Here is a 17995-nt window from a genome sequence, read left to right on the forward strand (position 1 = left end):
CACTAAGCCATCCTGCCAGGGCCAGTTCTTAAATTCTTAATTAGCTTTGCTATATTGTGCTATGAATGTTTTCTGGTGAGTTGTTATGCTGGTGCTTTAATAATTATGAAACTTTTTCTGTTTCCAGCTTTATCCTGCCAAGAAGTTACTGATGATGAGGTCTTGGATGCAAGCTGCTTGTTGGATGTCTTAAGAATGTACAGATGGCAGATATCTTCATTTGAAGAACAGGTGAACACAACATTCAGAACAGGTTCATTTAGAGAATCCTTCCCACTGATGAGTTGGGATCTGAGCTCACAATGATGGCTGAAAATCAGCTGCATTGTAGCAGCAGGAGGAATAAATGTCAATATTGGCCTTGCAGTTGCCTGGCCGGAGCATACATTTCTGTGACATGTTAGATAGCCTTCATGTTCTGGGATAGATTGTAAGCTTTGTTCCTGCTCTCATGATCAAAGTAGAAATAAGCTTTTTCACCCGATGAGTGGAAGGAAGGTGAGCAGGATGGGGGATAAACACAGTTGCCAAAGAGCAGAAATCGTTGAAGTTCTTGAGTGAGTTTGCACTTCAATGGAGGATCCGGCAGCTGGGTCCGTTAGAGAGAGGCAGGTAGCTTCACCTTAGGGGCTCAGAGGTTCAGGCAAGGCGCTTTTTTGGACTCCACTCTCATTTAAGAAAAAGAAGTCAGTCTTCAGAGGCTGATTTAAAGTGGCTCCACACTGACAAGCCCACGCTCAGAGCCAGTGACCTCGCGGTTTTGAACTGGTGACCTCAGCACTCCAGGTCAACGCCTTATCCACTGTGCCACCACCAGTCAGGTTCAGAAACCTTTTCTAAGTCCTGCCCTTCTGTCAAGGACCCACTTACCTCCCAGTTATTCCTCAGAAGTATTTCCATCTTCGGCTCACAGCAGTCACTGAGCCAGGTGGTGCTGTAGTATGTGGGGGAAAGAGCCAAGAGTGAGGCCTTATCTGCATCTTCATTGTTACTAGTCAACCACTTTGACTTCCACCATCAAACACTTTGCAGTGTCTAGAGTAGACCTATGGGAGATGCAGCGGGGTAAGTGCTTGCTTCATGTGAATTATCTCAGGTTTAATCCTTACAACAACCCTGTAAGGAGTTACTGTGATTATTCCCATTTCACAAATTAGAACACTGAGGTCCAGAGAAGTGAAGGAACTTCTCCAAAACCACACAGTTATTTAAGTGGCAGAGCCAGTCTGGTGCTAAAGTGCACACTTCAGCTCTACCCTCTTTTGCAGTACTTGTCGGCCAAGTGGTTACATGGCCAACGGGTTTGGCTCTGTCTCCATCCTGTCTTGGCATTTTTCTCCCTGGTGAACCCCTGCTCATGGCTTCAAGGGTTGGTCCAGATGCCTGTATTTGAAGGCTCCACAAGAGCCTCTGGGAAGAGCTGATTCTCTCTCCATTCTCTGTCTCTTGCGGCCCATTGGTCCTAACAGTAGGACGGTACTGCTAAGTAATAGCTAGACTGTACAGGTGTGCCTGGATTGTGAGTCCCTCAAGAGCCTAGCCTTGTTTATCTTTGAATCGCCATCACTCTCTTGTTAACCATCATTCATGGCCTAGGAGGGGATTCATTTATACATACAACAAATGTTTATTCACTGCCTGCCACAGCGGGGCCTGTGGAGGACCTAGGGGCTGTAGCAGCAAACTTCCTGTTGTAGTGCTGCTCACATTCTAGCGGGGGCTTGGAGGCTGCAGTGTAGACAATAAACAGATAACCTCAAGAAGTGCTAACAAGAAAATAAACATGGTGATGTGACAAAATGTGAGAGAAGGGGCCAAGAAGCTGGGATCAGAGAAAAGCAATGGGAGTCCATGTTCAGTGGGGGAAGTTGCTTCTGATGTGAGGTCTTTGCTGAGACCCGAGGTCTAAAAAGAAGTGAGGCCTGTGGAGGTCTGGGTGCAGAGTGTTCCAGACGGAGGAATGAGCTGGGTGAAAGCCCTGGGACAGTGACAAGGATGCAGGCGTGTTTGCAGGGCAGCGAGAGGCCAGAAGGCCAAGGTGGGGCTGGGAGAGCGTGGAGGAGGTGTTGCAGGAGCTGTCAGCAGATTGTGCAAGGCCTGGGAGGCCGTGGGCAGGAGGTGGGCTTCTATCCTGTGTGCCATGGGCAGCCACTAGAGGCTTTGAACAGGGATCCAGTTAGTGTTTGAAATAGACACACTGGTCACACACTGGTCACTGTGTACACGAGGGACCACAGGGGCCAAGATGGAAGCAGAGAGGGAAGTTGGGAGGCTGTTGTTGCAGGTATCTGGGCCAGGGATGGAATGGCTGGCTCAGCCTGGGGTTGGGGCAGGTGGGATGGAGAGTCCTCGGATATTTAGAGTATTCAGAATGTTGTTGAGCAGGGGTCCCCAAACTACGGCCCGCGGGCCACATGCGGCCCCTTGAGACCATTTATCCGGCCCCCGCTGCACTTCCGGAAGGGGCACCTCTTTCATTGGTGGTCAATGAAAGGAGCACATTGACCATCTCATTAGCCAAAAGCAGGCCCATAGTTCCCATTGAAATACTGGTCAGTTTCTTGATTTAAATTTACTTGTTTTTTATTTTAAATATTGTATTTGTTCCCATTTTGTTTTTTTACTTTAAAATAAGATATGTGCAGTGTGCATAGGGATTTGTTCATAGTTTTTTTTTATAGTCTGGCCCTCCAATGGTCTGAGGGACAGTGAACTGGCCCCCTGTGTAAAAAGTTTGGGGACCCCTGTTGTAGAGGGAGAGGCTGCAGGACTGCTTTTGAATTGGCTGGGATGGGTTAGGTTCGGGAGGGTTGGAAGGGAGGGGCTCCCTGAGGAGATGCCATTTCTGCAGAGACCTGCAGGGTGAGGAGGAGGCAGCCCTGGGATGAACAGGGCAGAGCACGAGCACATGAAAGGCAGGCCCAGAATGGGGATCAGCTTGGGGCAGCCAGGAGCACCAGGGGCCAGGGAGCTAGACCGCGGGTGTATGCAGATACTGATTATAATGTGACACACTAAAACGCACGTAGTGTTATAAACCAGTGTTACCTCAATTTAAAGAAAAGGGGAAGCCTGACTGGGCGGTGGCGCAGTGGATAGAGCATCAGACTGGGATGCGAAAGACCCAGGTTCAAGACCCCCGAGGTCGCCAGCTTGAGTGAGGGCTCATCTGGTTTGAGCAAAAGCTCACCAGCTTGAGCCCAAGGTTGCTGGCTCCAGCAAGGGGTTACTCGGTCTGCTGAAGGCCCGCGGTCAAGTCACGTATGAGAAAGCAATCAACGAACAACTAAGGTGTTGCAACGCGCAACGAAAAACTAATGATTGATGCTTCTCATCTCTCCATTCCTGTCTGTCTGTCCCTGTCTATCCCTCTCTCTGACTCTCTCTCTGTCTCTGTAAAAAAAAAGGCGGGGGGGAAGGGCTAGGGCAGAGTGAGTGAGGGGGAGAGTTCTGGGGGCTGGGTGGATCACGTCAGGCTTGGTGGGCCAGCAGGAAGGGAGTGGGTTTACTCCAGCAGTGAAAGCCATTGGAAGGTTGAAAGCTGAAGAATAAAGTAATTTGTTTGCCTTTTAAAAGATCACGTTGGTGACTGTGGAGGGAGACTGGGAGCGAAGCAGGAGGAGAGACCTGCCCCTTCCAGAAGAGTGAAGGGCAGCTACGGCTTTTGGGAGAGGGCCCTTGAGTTGGTCTTTAAAGGGTAGTCCCCCTGCTGTATGTCACAGCAGTTCTGCTTCTGGGTATAAGCCCAAAAGAATTGAAGGCAGGGACTCGAACAGATATTTGTACACCTGTGTTCATAGCAGTATTATTTGTAGTAGCCAAAAGGTGGAAGTAACCCAATTGTCTGTCCATCGACAAATGAATGAACAAAATGTGCGTGTGTGTTTGGGTTTGTGTGTGTATACTCACATAGGTATATATGTATACACATACACACACACAACGGAATATTATTCAGCCTTAAAATGGAAGGTCTACAACATGGATGAGTGTTGACATTACGCTAAGTGTAATAAACCAGTCCCAAAGGATAGATGCTGTATGATTCTACGTGAGACGAGGGTCCTGGAATAGCCCAATTCACAGAGAGAAAGTAGAGTGGGAGTGTCTACTTTCCACTAGTAGAGGGGGCTGGGGGGGAGGGGAAATGAGTTAGTGTTAATGGGTATGGAGTTAGTTTGGGGCAGTAAAGTTCTGAAGACGGAGTGCTTATGGTAGCACAACAATGTGATGTACTTAATACTATACAACTGTACACTTAAAAATGCTTAAAGTGATGACATTTATGTTATGTGTACTTATTATCCACAATCATAAAAAGAGTAGTCAGGTTGAGTGGACATCAGGGCCATCTCCATAAAACTAAGACCGGCTCAGAGAAGTTAGTGAGGGCACGCCACCCACTTTCCTTCCTTCTCCCTCCCCTTGGGGCTCTCGTCTAGGTTCTTTATTGTGAAAGTGTCTATGACAGAACTGTTTCTGTTTAAGGAGCTGGGCCCTGAGAAGGTGGAAAGCAAATCCCGCCCACAGGGGCTGGAGGGGGGCTGCCTAGAGGTCCACACGGGTGGTTCTGATGCTGCCCCGCCTCCCCGGGCCCCTCTGAAGAGTACGTTGCCCTTTGGCAGGATGCTCATGAATTATTCCACGTCATCACCTCGTCATTGGAAGATGAGCGAGACCGCCAGCCCCGGGTCACACACTTGTTCGATGTGCATTCCCTGGAGGTAAACCGTTACTATTTCCAGTCCACTTAATGCGATTTGGGCACATTTAATAGGTGTGGGGACCACAGGTCTAATCTCTGTACAACTTTCAACTCCCAAGTGGGCTTCAGTCACAGTCAGCGTGGGGGAACTGCACACTTTGCAGGTGGTGACTTGGAAGACTTCACAGTGATTCTTTGCTGCACTTTGTGTTAGCTTGAGAAAGAGAGAATGTATTTCCCCCCCTATTTAATACAGGAGAGCCTAGGGCCTGGGGAATGCTAAATGAATCCTCATTTCCCTGGCACATTATAAAAGTTGGTAAAAGTAAACTAGGAAATGGGGGGAGTAATATTCCAGAAAGAGGAAATGTGTTTTGATTGCTTTCAGTGAAGGAACGGGCACCGTAGCCAACCAGAGAGAATGTGAAGGCTGCTTTCAGAAACCTTTGTTAAAATTTGGGTTCGTGGCGCTTGTAAGATTTCGGAGTGGGGCGAGGTGATAACAGGGTTGCAGTAAGTAGGGTTTTCAGTCTGTTTCTTATTTTTCCCTACAGCAGCAGTCAGAAACAACTCCCAAGCAAATAACGTGCCGCACGAGAGGTAGTCATTTTCCATTGAACTGTAACAGAGATGAGGATTTTTTAGATATGACAGTAATTTGCTTGTTTAAATTTTTTTTTCTGGTAGCATCTAATCCAGCTCATGTGTACTCACAAAGGAATTTGTGTTTTGGAAACAGCTTTAAGTTGTTCTGTCACACCTTTGCCGGCTCAGTTTCCTCCGCACGGACTTATTTCCACTCCAAACAAGGGTTGTCCTTGTACCTTCTCAAAGTGATCCTGAGAGAAACTTAGTCAGCTGAAACTCATGGTCTCGGCATTTTCACTTTGGCCAGCTTGTACTGCAAGTGATCAGTCCTCCTTGAAAGGAAATCATTGTTTTCTTAAGACTTAAAAAAAAGACATCAATTCCTTTGTGCATTAGTAGTAATAAGAAAAATCATCTTTGGAGCCTGTGCTGTGTGCCCGGGACTGTAATATCTCACTGAAGTCTCACAATACGTATATGAAGTTGATGATATTATGGATAATGGGACAATACTTACTCCCATTTCCAGCAAACCAAGGCTTATATAGATGAAGTGACTCCTCAGGTCACATAGCTAAACCAGGACCAAGGCCAGGGCTCGTTTCGCTAGACTGACCTACCACACTATGTTTTTTCCATTAACCCCCATTATATCAAAAAAAATTTTTCAGTATTTGCCTATTCTGATGATATTTCAGAAATTTATCTTGCTTTGTGGAATGTTCACTTAGGGTATGTCCTTTTGACTTCTTAAACATTTTAAGCATTTGTTTATAAAAAGATGTTACTCAACACAAATTCCTTTTTTAAACGTAGCTGTCCCCATTGTACAAAAACCACATTGAAGGACCCATCTTCTTCTGTGATGGAAATGGCTTGTCTTTTTGATGTATGTCAATCAGAAAAGCTATTTCAGTTAATTTCAGGAGCAGTTTTTCTAAAGATGGAGTTGGCTACCAGATACTAAAAAGCAGGGTGAATTTTGAGGTTGGTGCCAAAGGGCTGGTGGTGGCAGATCAAACGATGGTGTGTGTTCCAGGGGCACCTCATCCCACGTCCAGTCACTGGAAGTCTCAGCATCCTTTTCATGGAAGACTTACTAGTAATATGATCTGCAAACACTGTGAACACCAGGTAAATACAATACCAGTACTTTATTATATTTTCTGGCGAGGTTTTAAGTTGATTCATGAAGGATTGTGAGAGTGCGGACTGACATTGGTATATGGCCTTTTGGTTGCCTGGGCTCTGTACACTTAGTGGACGGACTCCCTCCTGTGGTCAGTCCTGACATGTCGTCTCATCATGAGATGGCATCTTCTGCAACAAGAGCAGCAGAGCCGCTCTGGACTGGCAGGAATTCGAGTCCTGAGTTTGGGTCTATACTGTTGGTGGACACAGCAGATTCTAGGGCTGTTTGGGGGGTATTTTTGCTTTTGAGGTTTTAAAATAATTTTTAATTTGGAAATTTTCCAACATAATACAAAAATAGAGAATTGTACAATCATCACCTCAAACAATTCTAGGGTATTTTCATTACCCCCTAAAAAACCCTGTACCCATTAGCAGTTCTTCCCCATTCATTCTCTCTCTCTCTCTCTCTCTCTCTCTCTCTCTCTCTCTCTCTCTCAGACACACGCACTCTTCCAGCCTCTAGGCAACCACTAATCTACTTTCTGTCTGTATAGATTTGCCTGTTGTGGACATTTCATATAAATGGAATCACGCAATCTGTAGTTATTTGTGACTTTTACTCAGCAGCGTGTTTCCGAGGCTCACCCATGTTGTAGCAGTATCAGCACTTCATTCCTGTTTATCATCAATAATATGCCATTTTGTGGATAGACCACATTTTGTTTATTCATTCATTCATTAATGGTCATTTTGGTTCTTTCTACTTTTTGGCTATTGTGAATATGTAAGTACAGGTTTTTATGTGGGCATATATATTTATTTCTCCAGGGCATAGCCCTAGGAGTAGACTTCTGGTAACTCTGTTTAACTTTTTAAGGAGCTGCCAGACTGTTTTCTAGAGTGGCTGCACTGTTTGCATTCCCACCAGCAGTGAACGAGTGTTCCAGTCTTTCTGCATCCTCACTGATACTTATCATCTGACTCTTTAGTTCCGGCCATCCTAATATGTGTGAAGTGGTATCCATTGTGATTTCTTTTTCAAAAAGTCAGGTCCATAGCTTATAATTTATATGTCTTAAATATCTTTTCATCTTTAACTGTTCATTCATCTATTTTATTTTTCCTTGCATTTTATTTGTATTTTTGAAGCTATTGTAGATGGAATTTAAAAATCTTTTTCTAGTATATAGAAATATAATTGTATATTGACCTTATATCTTGAGATCTTGCAAAAATTCATTTAAAGGTTCCAGAATTATTATAGATTCCTTATAATACTTTTTAGTGTTTTGCTGTTATTTCCGTTGGCTTTAGCTATGTTTTTCTTCTTTTTTTTTTTGTATTTTTCTGAAGCTGGAAACAGGGAGAGACAGTCAGACAGACTCCCGCATGCGCCCAACCGGGATCCACCCGGCACGCCCACCAGGGGGTGATGCTTTGCCCACCAGGGGGCAATGCTCTGCCCCTCCAGGGCGTCGCTCTGTTGCAACCAGAGCCACTCTAGCGCCTGGGGCGGAGGCCAAGGAGCCATCCCCAGCGCCCGGGCCATCTTTGCTCCAATGGAGCCTCGGCTGTGGGAGGGGAAGAGAGAGACAGAGAGGAAGGAGAGGGGGAGGAGTGGAGAAGCAGATGGGCGCTTCTCCTGTGTGCCCTGGCCGGGAATCGAACCCTGGACTTCTGCACGCCAGGCCAACGCTCTACCACTGAGCCAACCGGCCAGGGCCTTTTAGCTATATGTTTTTAAACTTGGAGGGTGTATGATGAAATCATGCAATTTTAACTTTTCACGGTCATTTAATTATATTCTATATGAAATACAGAAAACTTACAAAAGTATAGTTCGCTTACATTGTTTGAGTAATTTTTGTCATGTGTTTATATCTACATACATTACAGACCCCGTAACACCATCATAATTTTTGCTCTAAACAGTTAAATGTGTTTAAAAAAAATAAAAAGAAAACAATTTTACATCTGCTGTTTTCAGTGTTCTTCAGCCCTTTCCGTGGATCCAAGTCCATTTGATATTCTATTCAGCCTAAAAATATTTTTTTAACATTTCTTGCAGAGCTATTGGCAACAAATTTACTAGATTTAATTTATATGAAAATGTTTCTGTTTTGCCTTTTTTAAAAGAATACTTTGGCTGAAGATAGAATTTTGGGTTGACAGTGTTGCTGTGGTTTTGGTTCATTTTATTTTATTTTATTATTATTTTTGTGTGTGTGTTTTTCTGAAGCTGGAAACGGGGAGGCAGTCAGACAGACTCCCGTATGCGCCCGACCAGGATCCACCCGGCATGCCCACCAGGGGGCGATGCTCTGCCCATCTGGGGCGTCGCTCTGTTGCAACCAGAGCCACTCTAGCGCCTGAGGCAGAGGCCACAGAGCCATCCCCAGCGCCCGGGCCATCTTTGCTCCAATGGAGCCTTGGCTGTGGAAGGGGAAGAGAGAGACAGAGAGGAAGGAGAGGGGGAGGGGTGGAGAAGCAAATGGGCGCTTCTCCTGTGTGCCCTGGTCAGGAATCAAACCCGGGACTTCTGCACGCCAGGCCGACACTCTACCACTGAGCCAACCGGCCAGGACCGTTTTAGTTCATTTTAAATTCATCACTTTATAGGCACTGTTCTGTTGTCTCTGGCCGGCATTTTTCTCTCCTGCAAAGTCAGCATCATTCATGCCATCCCTTTGTATATAAAGTGACAGTTTTCTCTGGCTGCTTACAAGACTTTCTCTTTATTTTTGGGTTTCAGCAGCTTGTCTATGCAGTGCATAGCTATGCTTTTCTTAAAATTTTATAAGTGAGAGGAGGGGAGATAGTGAGACAGATTTCCGCATGTGCCCCAACTGGGATCCACCCGGCAACCCCTGTCTGGGCCAAAGCTCCAATCAACAGAGCTACTTTTAGTGCCTGAGGCTGATGTACTTATTCCAGCTGAGCTATCGTCAGGGCCTAGGGCCATGCTTTAACTGGTCAAGCTACTGGCTGTGGGAGGAGAAGAGGGAGAGGAGGAGGAGAGGGATGGGAAGAGGAGCAGATGGTCACTTTTCTTGTGTGCCCTGACCAGGAATTGAACCCAGGATGTCCATACACCAGGCCAACACTTGATCCACTAGTCAACCAGCCATGGCCTGCTGAATTTCTTAAATCTGTCTGTTCATGTTTTTTACCAAATTTGTACATTGTTTTGGGAGAGAACCTTCAGACCAAAAGCCACACAATGCAAATCGAACCCATGAAACTCCTATGTTTCCAAGAGTTGACTTCTTTTCCATTTCTTCCTGCTTCTGGTAGTTCTCCAGTCATTCACATAGTTTTGTTTTGGTCCAGATTTTATAATTGTTATCTCAAGGAGAGTTAGTCTAGCCAGGGTACTCTGCCATCACCGAAAGCAGGAACTCTTACCCTACTTTATCATGTTTTTTGCAATTAATAATATAACATGCGCATCTTTCCACATAATCATGCATTTTGCTACACTATTTTTAATAAGTATTCCATTCTATGGACATGATATAATTTATTTAATCATTTCAACTACTCACATTTTGCTGTTATCAATAATGCTGTGATGACCCTCCTTGTGGTTATGTTCATGGTCATTACATAGGACAGAATCCAAAAATTACTGGGTCAGCTATGTCATCTTAGTTTTTCCAAGCTGTCCTTTAGCATATTGTCTCTCTTATGTTGGCAAGAGGTTGTTTTTAACAGAATTTGCTTCTAGGTAAATACATTATGTTTCCTTACGTTAATGTTGAACATCTAAATATTAAACTTGAATAAACACAAAGGTTTGAATTGAACTTCAGTCCTTTCTGGATTTTCTATAATATTTATGTTTCAGAGTCCTGTTCGATTCGATACCTTTGATAGCCTTTCACTAAGTATTCCAGCTGCCACATGGGTAAGTACTGATCTGTGGTCTATTGGGGGTCTGTTTCAGAGACATTTGAATCTGAAAGGGCTCTGAGGCATTTTGTGTAGCTCAGATGCCATGTGTTACTCAGGCACATGGTTGGTTGAACCCATCTTAGTTTTTTTTAATTTTTTATTATTAAGTGTGAGGCAGGGAGGCAGAAAGACAGTCTTCTACATTTGTCCCGACCAGGATACACTACCCAGCAAGCCCTTACCTGGGCAATACTCTGCCCATCTGGGACTGCTGCTCTGTTGCTCAGCAACCAATCAGTTTTAGCACCTGAGGCGAGGCCATGGAGTGATCCTCAGCGCCTGGGGCCAACTTTGCTCAAACCATTCGAGCCATGGCTGTGGGAGGGGGAGAGAGAGAGAAGGTAAGTGGTGGAAAAGCAGATGGTTGCCTCTCCTGTGTGTCCTGACTGGGAATTGAACCCGGGACTTCCACATGGCAGGCCAACACTACCACAGAACCAACCGGCCAGATCCCCATCTCAGTTTTAATGTGTGGTACTGTGGCCCAATTTGGGGGGAGAAGAGGTGGCTGGTTTTTTTCTGCTGCAGAAATTTTGGCGTTTTTGAATACTTAACATACAAGTGTTAATCTCAAATTCAAAAATATCTAAAACAATGTGGACTCCATAATTACACTATGTGCTCATCATACCTTTGGATCTATCACAGTAGTGAGTCTACGGTGAAATGAAATCCATGTTTGTTCAGGATGCATCCAGCTGTGTCTGTGATGCTTTTTTGCCTGTATAAGCAAAAATAAAGCTCTGGGATTCATGTTGCCATGTGTTAGTTGTTCCAGTGTAGCTCCCCTTTGAGTTGTAAAAATGAGTTTTCTTCTTCTCATGCCGTAGGGTCATCCACTGACCTTGGACCACTGCCTTCACCACTTTATCTCATCAGAGTCAGTGCGGGATGTTGTATGTGACAACTGTACAAAGGTATGCCTTTACCCCCGAGTGTCATCTCCCCCGTGGGCCGCATGCCCTGACATAGCGCCTCTCACACTATTGGCCCTGAGCTTTCTGGCTATTCCCAGAGGCCCTTTCCAGCTACAGCTATTTCTGCCTAGCTGGCTGAAAAATTGGCCGCCCCTGGACCAAATCTCTCTCTCTGATGAGTTTTGTTTCATCCTCCAAATGTTTAAAGAAGAAATATGAATACAATGCTTTGAGATTGGACATGCCCTCCTGATTTGCTTCAGTCCCTCCACTCCCACCTGTCTCTCACCCTGCCTGACCTGCCCGACACCCTAAGCAATTGAATTTCATCCTCTGAAGTAAGAGGGACTGTGTGGAACAATTTATGGAGACACAACGGAATGGATCACATGCCAGGGCCAGAGCTTCTGCAATTTTTTCCTCCACTCTCACTCTTCCTTAAGGAATCAAACAGTGAACTCAGCCCACTGGTAATTGGCAGCTGAGCTCATTTCAGCAGATAGAAGTCAAGTGCCAGTTGAGTACAGGTATACAGATAACACCAACCTGATGGGCAACTCTCCATGATGTCCTTTCAAGAATTTCAGCAGAGAGATGTTGTTTCTTTTATTTCAGATTGAAGCCAAAGGGACGTTGAATGGGGAAAAGGTGGAACACCAGAGGACCACTTTTGTTAAGCAGTTAAAACTAGGGAAGGTGAGCCCACACCACACACCCTGCCGGCCCTGGTCTCGGGGCTCCCGGCAGCCCGCACCTGACCCTCAGGCTTTGTTTCTCCCCACCCGTAGCTCCCTCAGTGTCTGTGCATCCACCTGCAGCGGCTGAGCTGGTCCAGCCACGGCACGCCCCTGAAGCGGCATGAGCACGTGCAGTTCAATGAATTCCTGATGATGGACATCTACAAGTATCACCTCCTTGGACACAAACCTGGTCAGTGCAGCCCTAAAGTGAACGAGAAGGCAGGGCCCGCACTGGAACTGCAGGACGGGCCGGCAGCCCCCAAGTCAGGTATGTACCCGAGGAGCCAGGGCAGTAGGAGCCTGCAGCACATAGAAGGGGAATTCGGCATCACCAGCTTCTGGGTCTTTATGCCATTAAGGCTTGTCTGGTGATCCTGAAATTCTTGAGTCAGCAGGGTTGGGGGGTGGGAGAGGTAAGATTTTTTAAAAGAGGTTAAAATTAGGTCCTGGCTGGTTGGCTCAGCGGTAGAGTGTCAGCCTGGTGTGTGGAAGTCCCAGGTTTGATTCCCAGACAGGGCACACAGGAGAAGCGCCCATCTGCTTCTCCACCCCTCCCCCTCTCCTTCCTCTCTGTCTCTCTCTTCCCCTCCCACAGCCAAGGCTCCATTGGAGCAAAGTTGGCCCCAGCAATGAGGACAGCTCTGTGGCCTCCGCCTCAGGTGCTAAAATGGCTCCAGTTGCAATGAAGCAACGCCCCAGATGGGCGGAGCATCGCCCCCTGGTGGGTGTGCCGGGTGGATCCTGGTCCGGTGTGTGCAGGAGTCTGTCTGACTGCCTCCCCACTTCTCACTTCGGAAAAATATAAATAAATAAATAAATAAATAAACAAACAAACGAGGTAAAAATTATACAGTAATGAGATGTAGAATTTTTTTTTAAATTGATTTTAGAGAGAGAGGAAGGGAGATAGAAAGTCACAGAAACATTGATCTGTTACTGTATGTGCCCTGACTGGGAATCAAACCAGCAACCTCTACATATAGGGACAGTACTCTAACCAACTGAGTTTTCTGGCCAGGGTGAGATGTATAGTTTTAAAAACTATCACCTGACTGCCTGACCAGGCGGTGGCGCAGTGGATAGAGCATTGGACTGGGATGCGGAGGACCTAGGTTCAAGACCCCAAAGTTGCCAGCTTGAGCACTAGCTCATCTGGTTTGAGCAAGGCTCACCAGCTTGAGCCCAAGGTCGCTGGCTCGAGCAAGGGGTCACTCAGTCTGCTGTAGGCCCCTGGTCAAGGCACATATGAGAAATCAATGAACAGCTAAGGAACCGCAAAGAAGAATTGATGTTTCTCATCTCTCTCCTTTCCTGTCTGTCCCTCTCTCTGACTCTCTCTGTCTCTCCCACAAACAAACAAACAAACAAAAACTTTCACCTGGCCTGACCAGGCAGTGGCACAGTGGATAGAGCATCGGACTAGGATGCAGAGAACCCAGGTTCGAGACCCAGAGGTTGCCAGCTTGAGCGTGGGCTCATCTGGTTTGAGCAAAAGCTCACCAGCTTGGACCCAAGGTCACTGGCTCGAGCAAGGGGTTACTTGGTCTGCTGTAGCCCCATGGTCAAGGCACATATGAGAAAGCAATCAATGAACAACTAAGGTGTTGCAATGAAAAACTAAAGATTGATGCTTCTCATCTCTCTCCGTTCCTGTCTGTCCCTATCTAACTCTGTCTCTGTAAAAAAAAAAAAAAAAAAAACAACAACAAACAAAAAACAAAAAAAAATATCACCTGACCTGTGGTGATGCCATGGATAAAGCATCAACCTGGAACGCTGAGGTCGCCAGTTTGAAATCCCAGGCTTGCCCAGTCAAGGCACATACGAGAAGCAACTATGAGTTGATACTTCCTTTTCCTCCCACTCTCTCTCTCTCTCTCTCTCTCTCTCCCCCCCTCTCTCTAAAATGAATAAAATCTTTTTTAAAAAAGAAATGAAGAGAAAAAACTATCACAGTTGAAAAACATGGGAAGAAAAGCTTAAGATTTCTGTCTGGTCTTCTAAGCAGTAGTTGGCTCACATAATATCATTCCAGTGAATTTCTTCTATTTCTTGACCCCAGTTCAGTCATCTCATTTATACAGCAGATGGGAGGAAATGTCCTGGCTAGAGGTCACTAAACATATTGCTGGAGTTGATGCATCTCCTTTACTGATGACTTGTTATCTAATTCCATTACCATCCTCACCTGAGGTCACTTGCTGCATTGGGTCCCAGTGAAGCAGGTGGCTGTTATTGCCTTCCGTCTTACTAAGGAGAAAATCACAGCTTCATGAGGTTAAATGCTTGGTCCACGGGCAAAAACCAACTGGGTTACTGGCAGTAGGAGGCAGTGTTGAGCAGGTTTATAAATGTACTTTGTATACCTGCTGCCTTTGAGGGCTCCAAGCCTGAATGTACCACCTATATGCTGCTCCCACTTAAGTCACAACTGTCCCCCTGCACCCAGATTTTCCCCACTTGGTGCCCTTACTGCTTTTATTCTTTTCACGTCCACATTTGCATGGCCTGGCAGGACATCATTCACGGAGACTCTTTTGCCCTTTCTCAGCGGATCAGTAGATTAACAGTGGAAATAGCTGGGGTGGGAAAAGGGCTCAATCCTTGGCCCCTTTTAAATCAAGAACCTCTTTACTCCAGCGAACTTTTGTCCTGAGCTGGTGTGCAGCTCTGCTTACGTTCAAAGCATGGTGGCTATGGTTAAAGAGGCCAAAAATGAACTACTTGGTACTTAAAGCCCCCCACATATGACACTTGAAAAGAGATGTAACTCTCTCCTTAATTATTTAATGTAAACATTTATTAACACTGTTACATGTTGGTAACCCTTAGAAGTTGACAATCAAAGAAGAATGTTCAGATTGTAGCAGGGAGTTTTGCCCCCAGAGGACATTGGGCAATAGCTGATGACATTTCTGGCTGTCACAACGGAGAGAGGAGTGTTACTGGCATTTAATACTTAGAGGCCAGAGATGTTAAATATCATGCAGTGCATCGGAGAGTCCCCTCAACAAAAGAATTATTGATCCCAAATGTCAGTCTTGTCCAGGCTGAGAAATCTTGATTTAGGTAAAAATGCCAGTACATTAGCTACTGTTTAACTCTGACATAATTTTTTAGCAAACAGGGATAGGAATCTCAAAGATTTACAAAGCTGGCAATGAGAACAATGGACTAGGAGCCTGATGTGCTTTTTTTTTTTTTTAAGTAATTTTTTCCATTGATTTGGGAGAGAGGAAGGGAGAAGAGGGAAAGAGAAACAGCAACTTGTTCCACTCAGTTGTTGCACTTAGTTGTGCACTCACTGGTTGCTTCTCGTATGTGCCCTGACCGGGAATTGAACCTACCACCTTGGCGCACCAAGACAACACTCAGTCCACTGAGCGACCTGGCCAGAGCCTATGCCTTTCCTACTGGGATTAAAATGGATAGAAAGGTAGGAAATTTTATAGCATAAAAGAAATATTTGTCCTTTGTAACATTGGGTAATTTCAGGATATTCAAAACCATGTTTGATTTACCCAAAGCCACTGCTAATTTTCATTGCCTCAGTTCTTTTTCTTTTGCAGTTCTGAATCAGCCAGGGGCCCCCAAAACCCAGATCTTTATGAATGGTGCCTGCTCCCCATCTTTGTTGCCTGCCCTGCCAGCCCCAGTGCCCTTCCCCCTCCCAGTCGTTCCGGACTATAGGTGAGCAGATCTTGAGACACACCTTCTTCATTCCTTGTAGGCTGTGCTTTTTCTTGATGTCTAAAATTAGCTGTTCACAGAAATAAATGAGTGTAGAGGTAGCTTGCTTTCATTTTAAGGTGGAACTTCACTATTATGCATTCCTATTTATTTTTGTCCAGAATGGAAGTCACTTTGAATATAAGGATTATAAAAGCACATATAACTTAAATATATGTTATGTGTACATCTGTATATATGTATGAGTGTATGTAAAAAAAAGCAGAAAGCAGAAAATTTTAAATTTCTTGGGATACCACTTAGAGATCACCAGTTAAACCCTTAAGGTCTTCCACTCTATAAACATGTGTGCGTGCACGTGCATATACACGTGCTCACAGAATAGACAACATGCCCGTGAACGTAGGTCTGTGTTGTGATGGTTGTGTAGTAGTCAGTTGTACGGGTGTGCCATTGTATCAACCCCTATTGTGGAATATCTAGGATCGTTTTACTTGTTGCGTTTGGCTGTAAACCTTTGTTGTATTTGTAAACCACTGGTATTTGTTCCTATTGTTCAGCTCCTCCACGTACCTCTTCCGGCTGATGGCAGTTGTTGTCCACCATGGAGACATGCACTCTGGACACTTTGTGACTTACCGACGGTCCCCACCTTCAGCCAAGAACCCTCTCTCAACCAGCAATCAGTGGCTGTGGATTTCTGATGACACTGTCCGCAAGGCCAGCCTGCAGGAGGTCCTGTCCTCCAGCGCATACCTGCTGTTCTACGAGCGTGTTCTTTCCAAGATGCAGCACCAGACCCGGGAGTACAGGTCTGAAGAATGACTGTGCCCGGCCCCAAGCCAGACCTGAGCGTACGATCCATACTGTCCTGCACACAGTCAGACCGTGTGTGTGTGCAAGCAGCCCCACTGGAGTCCTTCAGCCTTCTTGTGTGTTCTAAGAGTGGGCTCCACCAGGGAGCCAGTGGCCCCGATTCAAACCTAATCAGGCTCCCTAGACAGCTCTGCTAGTGTGCACTGGAAGGTGTCGTCATGTTAGGAAAGCATTCGTTATGTCTAGAGCATCTTTTTACTCACCTGATACAGGTAATTAAAAGAAATCAGACTCTAAAATAAGCCACCTTTTTTATATTCTGATATGCTAGGTGTTCTCAGAGGGGAATTAACTTTGTCAAATCCTCTGATGTTTCAGCATAGAGCTTTTATTTTTTAATAAGCAGGCCCATATAAAAATTGTTGACAAGAATTAGTGAAATTATTAAAGGCAACAATTTAAAAGAAAAAGTGCCTTTCTTTTCCAATTGCTTTTGTAGCACGTCCCTTCTAGAAGACGTACATTCTCTAAGAGTCCTAGAAACACTTTCTGAAAAGCTCTCTTCCAGGTTTCTCAATGGATAGCAACAGAAGTTACAAGATGCCTAACGAACACCTGCCTTCCCTTTTTGTATGTCTTTTTCTAATCTTTCAATTCTTTATATATAGAGTAAAAGCTCACCTGCCAAATCTGCCCCTCAGGAAGAGTCTCTAACTACTTCATTAGTTCCACGTGAACTGCTCACTGGTTGCTTTTATCTTTTGAATACGGACTGAGAGATGTGATGATGTCATCAACCCATGTGGACAGCCAGAACTGAGCAGTTTGTGCACAGCACCTGCGACTCCTGTATTCTATAGACAACCCTTTCTTATACAAAGATCCACTTTGGACGGTTATTCTCATTTATTTATTGTTCATGTAGAGCTCTTAAGGGGGCCAGGGCTGTGTATGAACACAGCGTTGATCTGAGAGCATGTGTCAGAAGGAAGGGCACTGACCGCAGGGCTGCAGTCTCTCTGGACCTCAGTTTCCTCATTTGTAAAGTGAAGGGTTAGGTTTGATGACCATTCAAGGCTAGGCTTTTCCCCAAAAAGGTTAAATTACTTTTTAAACCTAGAACTACAGCAGACACCTAGTAGTATCATTTTGTTATACACTGCTCACAGAAATTAGGGGATTGGGGAACGTGCAGATACTCCAGTACTTTAATCCTTTTGCATAGTGTATTTTCACCAATGAAATGTTTGTTTTGCATCACATTTGCATAATCAAACTTTCTTTGATTTTTGCTTTTCTGATGTTCTTGTTTAATAAAGAAAATCAAATATTTCTTTATCACTTCATATTCATTTTGAAATATCCCTAATTATTGTGAGCAGTGTAGATCTGTATTCTAAATGTACTTGCTTCCAGTAGCCTAATACAAAAAGACTACAGTGAGCACTCTC

General features: G+C 45.1%; 1 protein-coding gene across 2 annotated transcripts in view; it reads left to right on the forward strand.

Moving 5' to 3' along the window:
• The window catches only part of USP30 (ubiquitin specific peptidase 30), a 31332-nt gene that overhangs the window by 12550 nt on the left and 787 nt on the right, over positions 1-17995 (forward strand). The window contains exons 4-13 of one of the 2 annotated variants that reach the window (XM_066260345.1): positions 128-231; positions 4626-4724; positions 5260-5305; positions 6333-6427; positions 10275-10334; positions 11212-11298; positions 11914-11994; positions 12087-12306; positions 15608-15728; positions 16289-16540. In XM_066260345.1, coding sequence (XP_066116442.1) covers positions 128-231; positions 4626-4724; positions 5260-5305; positions 6333-6427; positions 10275-10334; positions 11212-11298; positions 11914-11994; positions 12087-12306; positions 15608-15728; positions 16289-16540 — 1165 coding nt within the window. Of the gene's footprint in view, positions 1-127; positions 232-4625; positions 4725-5259; positions 5306-6332; positions 6428-10274; positions 10335-11211; positions 11299-11913; positions 11995-12086; positions 12307-15607; positions 15729-16288; positions 17891-17995 lie in introns of those variants that run through there. The other variant, XM_066260346.1, reaches the window with a different exon arrangement.

This window comes from Saccopteryx bilineata, chromosome 2, assembly GCF_036850765.1.
Source record: "Saccopteryx bilineata isolate mSacBil1 chromosome 2, mSacBil1_pri_phased_curated, whole genome shotgun sequence".
NCBI classification, from domain to species: domain Eukaryota; kingdom Metazoa; phylum Chordata; class Mammalia; order Chiroptera; family Emballonuridae; genus Saccopteryx; species Saccopteryx bilineata.